Raw genomic sequence first — 6,360 nt, forward strand, 5'->3', positions numbered from 1 at the left:
GCGCCGGCGCCGGCCCGCGGGAACACAAACGACTCGCCCGCATCATAACCCGCCCTAACCCTAAAGCCAACGGGGGAGGGGGAGGCAACAACGAAAAGGGAGAGCGGGAGGGGAGAGTTACCATCCGGGGAAGCCATAGATCGCCGGAGAATCGAGATCCGCCCTGGGCCGCCGCCGCCGCTCCTGATCTGCCGGCGCCAACAAGCCCGTCGCCCGCCGGTCGCCCTGCCTCCTCGCACCGAAATGACGACCCTGTGCGGTTGCAGCAAAAACTGAGGAAGGGATAACCCGTGCGAGTTAAAAAAACATGGGTCTGTGGTGACACGTGGCGCAGACAACGTCCCTTGGATCAAAAGAGATCCAACGCACGGAGCGCGACCGACGCAACGGTTCGGCCGGCGCCCCGGCCACAAACACTTCCCAGTCACGGACCTGCAGTAGAGTCACGAGTTCTCCGAAGTCACGGAGGTCAGCTACTGTCTACTGAACTCCAAATGCAGTGCCGAAGAGACCAATTGTACATGAGAAAAGAGAGAATTCCTTATTTAACACTGTCTTAAAACTTTTTGCCCTATTTAACATTGTAAAAAAATTTCTTCCCTATCTAACAATGCGTCTAAATTTTATGCCCTTTATGACACTTTTATCCATTTTAAGCCTTAACTGTGTTAAATGACATCTGAAAAGACGTTTTTGCCCCTCGTATGATATGTGATAAAAAAATTGATAAATGTTAATATTGTATGTATGTATGTATCCAACCGGCTCGGTTTGGTAGCTGTGTCAGCCAACTTTCAAGAAAAATCAATCAACCGCTTATGCTAGCTCTGCATCTACAAGTGCTCTGAGTTGCATGGTGTAACTTTGCTTGTATTAATCACATCTATGAAGTGACATATACATACCGGTACAACAAGTGGGACAGCTTGCTACCGAATCTAAATAGAAAGGCTGTCGAGTAGGCGGAGGCATGCGGAGCGCGGTGCCATTGCACTTGCACCCTGCATGCACGCGTGTTGACCGAGTCCACGAGTTGGTCCTTGTGTATGGAGTGGAATCCGCTTGAGTCCATTTTGGTCCGTGTCTTGCTGTCTGGCAAAGACGTGCGCGACGCCTTGCCCAGGTGCCTCTTGTCAGGACGTGCGGCCGAGGAGCTCGACCACAGGGACGGGGCGTGTACTGTAGTCGACAGCTCATCCACGTATTCCAGATGACCAGTTCATATTATATGAAGGGCAAAAGTGTCTTTTTACATGCAATTTAACAATGTTAGATGAAAAAATAGACAAAAGTGTCATGAAAGGCATAAAATTTAGACCCCATGTTAAATAGGAAAGAAAAAGTTTTTCAGTGTCAAATAGGGAAACACATTTTAAAGTAGTGTCAAATAAAGAATTTTCTCATGAGAAAACGATACGCGCCAGTTTTGTTTCTGGTCATCAGATCAACACCCAACGGTCAGGAGTGCGCCTACACCTGTTCATCTTTTTCCTCGCCCACAGTCCCTTCCGGTTACCCCTCACCCCCAGTTAAGTTCCAGACTCGCTATTGCCATCTCCTGCTCGTAGCTGTGGCCGGCGCTCCTTACGCCGTCCCCCAGCCGGAAAGTGACTGACGGCACACAAGAATCGAATACTCCATAGTCCAAGGTTGCTGATGATGAATTTCACACTTTCATATAGGATAGCTCCAGCATCCTGATGGCACACAAAAAAAATTAGGCGCCTGAGATTTAGCAAAACCGAATACTCCATAGCCCAAGGGTGCAGATGACGAGTCACACTTCCACATAGGATAGCTCCAGCATCCAGATGAGCACACGCGAACGATCGTCACGATGAATGCTTTGCTCCTCTACAGTAGAAGATTAGCTCTCAGATCAGTCTGGTCACAGCAACCTCCAGTTCCTAGGCAAAGTATCCAAAACAGCAAGCAACTAGAAACGAACTGAACTGAAATGAACGAAACTAACGAAGGAAACACCACATACGCTATAGAGCATGCAAAATACATGGAGCCATGGAGATTGCGTCTCACCTTCTCAAGTCGTTGGAGCAGAGCCGTCTTAAACTGCCAGACTCCGCGACCGATAGAAGTAGATACATACATCATCACAAGCACAGGAAATAGACAGAAGCAGCCACCAGTCAAAAGTGTCCAGAGACATGCCTAAGTAATGCATTTGATTGAAAGACACTACTAATACTACATTTGATTACAAGGGCGTCGTGAATATTCTATGCGAGCTAAAGGGCTATCAGAACATCAATTAGGTACAGCCGATGATAGGCACCCATTTCAGGGACCAATGTTACTACAAGTCATTTCTTCTTACAGACCAGGCACCCTTCCAAGGCAAGATGGTCCTATATTCAGAAATTGGATACAGCGTGTGGACGGGCCATCCTATATCTTCTGCTTCAATGCTTGGCGCAGCTGGACCTTGCGGCCGTCGAATCTCGAATCCAGAGGCTTTGACTTCAGGCTCTGCTTCTTCGCGCCCTGGGGCCATTCGATGCGACCTTTCATCGCGCGGACCACGTGAGGGTTCACCAGCTCCGGGCTCCACTCGCCCACGCTCGGCGAAACCGTGCACACCTCGCTGCCCTTCAGAGTGGGCGAAAGAGCGGAGTTCGACATTCTGCCACTTGAGAGCATCCCGTTCAGTAACTCTGATCCTGTTTTCTTGCGGCCATTGTCGTTGTTTGATGATCTCCAGAGTCTGGCGAAAGAAGGCCCTCTCTTCCGGTACTTCTCTGCTGTGGTCGAACATACTTCGCTGATACCGCTAATGGACCTGCAGTTTTCAGAATTGTCATCGCAGTCCGTTCCACTCACCGATGCGCCGTCTCCTCCACAGAAGCCGTTCACTGATGGTTCACTCCCACCTGGTGAGTTGCTCGAGCCGTGCTCATCGACATGGCTGACAGTCTCCCATCCGCTGTCATCTTCCTCTTCGTTTCTGGCACAGGGTTGATGGGGATACCTCTTCGATGGTTTTTCCAGGAAGATGTCATTTTCAGGACTAACTGTGTGGATATTTGTTGCATGACCGATGGGGATATCTCCGTTACACTGCCCAATCTCCTTCTCCTCGGTGTCTTCCCTCTGTCTGAGCTCCTCAAATACAGCAAAAATATCCTCTGAAGCAGGTGGCGGTTTGTAAGAGAACTCCTTAATATCATGAAACTTCATCGAGCAAATTGCTTCCCTTAGCCTTTCTGCATCTCTTACCATCTCTTTATCTGCAGTATTGCCTCCATGGGAACTGAGGAAAGCCTCAACCTCAGACTGAAGGTCGCTCAGCTGTGAATACTTGCTGTCTAGTGTCAGCTTTGCATCAACGAGCTTCATCTGAACCCTCTCTTCGCGCCAAACCTCCGCCATCTGCAGCATCTTCCTTTCTTCCTCCAGCTCATCTCTCATCTTCATAGATTCACTCTTCAGAGCCTCAACCTCAGCTTTGTCTTCGGCAATCTCCTTTGCTAATTCATCACACACCTCCTCCATAAGCTCCCTGGCCTTCCTCTCCTTTTCATAATCTTGCAAGTATCGCTTTGCCACCAACTTCAACTCGGATACCTCAGTGGCCAACTTGGAATTCATAATTTCTGCCCTTTGTCGGTTCTTCCTCTCCCGGTTCAGACTCTCTTTAACACCATCGAAGATGTCTCGAACCTTATCATGCTCCCTGCTCTTCCAGGAAGCCTTTTCCTCAGAAAGGCTCCTTAACATGTGATCAAGCTTCTTCTTTGCAGACCGACTCTCAGCTTCAAGCTCATGAATCCGGTTGTGAGCCTGCATAAGCTCTGCTCTTAGTGCAGAGATTTCTGCATCAGCACTCACTGGATAATGATCAAAGGAATCACAGTCAGCATCCCTTGACGTGTTCAAGCCACGCCGGTCCCACTTGGTTGCCACCTCCATTTCGATTCGAGGTGATGGAGAGTAAGCTCCCACCTAATTTAGGATCAAAATCATTCTCATTAATAAAACAAGATGAGAAAAGAAAATGGTGAACTGTACTCTAAGTAATAATTCGTGAACAAGGAATATACCTCATGAATGCTGCCGTTGCCAAGAGGCTTTCTTCCTGACCTGCCTTCCAGGACAGCTTTGTAGTAATTGCACCGATCCGGCGTATGCAGAGGCTTCGGGTTAGGCTGCAAATTATTTCTTTTAGCTCATCACCAACACTTCAAAACCACATATTAATACTCCCTCCGTCCCAAAATAAGTGTCACTGATTTAGTACAAAGTTATACTAAGTAGGCAACACTTATTTTGGGACAGGGGGAGTAGCATCTTACAAAATCTACATGTCAAATGGAGAAAAAAATGTTCAAAGCCAACCATTGGATGGTCAGCATTGCAGATATATAACACTAACAGCAATATATAGGGACCACAAGGACCCTAATTAGAGGGTAGATAATAATGGAAACATGGAGATGTGACATCCCTGGGCCCGATTAATGGAGATACAGCGAACACTAAGCAATCTAGGACGGCAATGATCAGCAATTGGATCAACAAAGGACATGGACATGCTCAAATCTAACATAAAACCTGACATGATGGTGGTACCAAATTGACGCGGAAACATGGACCCTGCTACCTCTCCCTAAACCAAAATTTACCCAGCGAAGTAGATGCACAGCTTGCTACGCATTATGACGCAGTAAGCAAAATGGGGCGAATCGTGGGTTGGAAGTCCAAGTCAGTAAGCAACATTTATGCTAGATAGTCAAATTCCACCTCCAACTAAAAATGTTCTGCCGTCCCTTCGTCCCTCGAATTGGCAGACACAATGCGCTGAGACAGCAACATTGTGAGAAAATTCGCACCCATCTCGCCGAATTCCCTCCACCCATTGGATGCGCAGACACAGTAGCTTTCAGAACAAACAGCCCAAAACCTGTAGAGAAAATACCAGGCTGGACCTCCTGAAGAAGGACGAAAACAAAGGATCACAGAGCACGAAACCACCTAAATTCTAACCAGTTCGTCGCCGGTTGCATCCCACCAGAGGACGGCCACAGCAAAACCCTAGAACGCCACAGCAGCACAGCACAGACGCACGCGACCACGGGGGAAGAAGATCCACGCTGATCTGGGAGACAAATCCCTACCTGCGGCCGTCGCCGCGGTTCCTCGGGCACCTCCCGCGGCGGCGCCTGCGGCGGGTGGACCCTCCAGAGCGCCGCGGCGATCTTCCTCACGGAGGCGACGCGCGCGACGGCGTCCCCGGGCCAGCGGAGCGGCGGGGTGGCGGGCGGGGCGGCCGCCACGCGGCGCGCGGACGCGGCCAGAGAGGGGCTCTGCACGCGCAGCCGGCGGCGGGGGCGGGGGCGGGAGGCCGCTGGGCCCGGGGAAGCCGCAGCGACCGCGGCCGGCTCCCTCGATCTGGGCGGCGAGGACTTGGCCTGCGGCGTGCGGGGGCGGCGGGAGCGCGCCATTGTGCGCGGGCTCGCTCGGTCGGTCGCTCAGAGCGCGTCGGCGGCGGGCGGGGGCGGTGGCATTCGCCGGGGATGCGGCGCGGGCGGTGGGGGAGGGAGGGGGGGTGCGCGTGCGGGTCTGCGGGCGAGATCCAGTACCGGTGCCGCGGCAGGGGACGCGGTGGGGTGCGTGTGTGTGTGCCCAGAGCCCAGTGGTGGTTTTGATACGACTGGTGCTAGTGCTACGAGTAGTACTACTAGTAGTAGGGGTAGCTGCGTAGGCTCGTGATGGAGGCTGGGGAACGTGGGATGGGGGAAAAGGGGAGGGGAAAGGGAGATGGATGGAATGCAATGGAAGGATTTGTTTGGCTTTGTTTTTCTCCTCTTGTGGATTTGGTATTTTGGACTTTTGGAATTTGTGGCTTTGTGAATTGTGGTGGTGAAAATGTTTTGGGTTGAGTTGAAAATGGAACGGTTTGAGCTGTTTGAATGAAAAATGCACTAGTGATTTAGAGTTTGATGGAGTCTCCACGGCGAGTTGCGTTTGTGTGAGAGTATATACCTCCAAGTTTTCGAACAAAAAGTTTTTTTTATAAAAACATTATATGTAACAAGAACACTTGATAAAATGTGTATGAATGTGACTTTTCGTGTGCTAAGAAAGAGAAAGGAAAGAGGCGAGGGGTTATCGTAGCAAGCATGCATACAAAAATATTCGGAAAAAAAACTATGCATATATATATGGTATTTTTACTTCGTGGAGGCGTGCGCCCAGCTAATTGCATTCTTTCGCATTAGCTAATCATCAAGTATCTTGGAGAAGAAGAAATGTGTGTCAGTTACCTTTTCCGCTTAGCCGAAAGTGAGGATGGCATGAGCAACAGCAGGCACCCCGAGCGGCAACCGGCGATAGCCGGCGGGA

General features: G+C 50.3%; 1 protein-coding gene across 1 annotated transcript; it reads right to left on the minus strand.

Moving 5' to 3' along the window:
* Positions 1–2,154: 2,154 nt before the first annotated feature.
* LOC123061221 (uncharacterized) lies at positions 2,155–5,582 on the minus strand. The gene is made up of 3 exons (XM_044484217.1): positions 5,133–5,582; positions 4,059–4,163; positions 2,155–3,960 (listed from the first exon to the last, which is right to left on the minus strand). Exons 1-3 carry the CDS (start codon positions 5,457–5,459, stop codon positions 2,407–2,409), a joined length of 1,986 nt encoding a protein of 661 aa, XP_044340152.1. The 5' UTR covers positions 5,460–5,582; the 3' UTR covers positions 2,155–2,406.
* Positions 5,583–6,360: the final 778 nt, after the last annotated feature.

The sequence above is a fragment of the Triticum aestivum genome, chromosome 1A (genome assembly GCF_018294505.1).
Source record: "Triticum aestivum cultivar Chinese Spring chromosome 1A, IWGSC CS RefSeq v2.1, whole genome shotgun sequence".
Classification (NCBI taxonomy): domain Eukaryota; kingdom Viridiplantae; phylum Streptophyta; class Magnoliopsida; order Poales; family Poaceae; genus Triticum; species Triticum aestivum.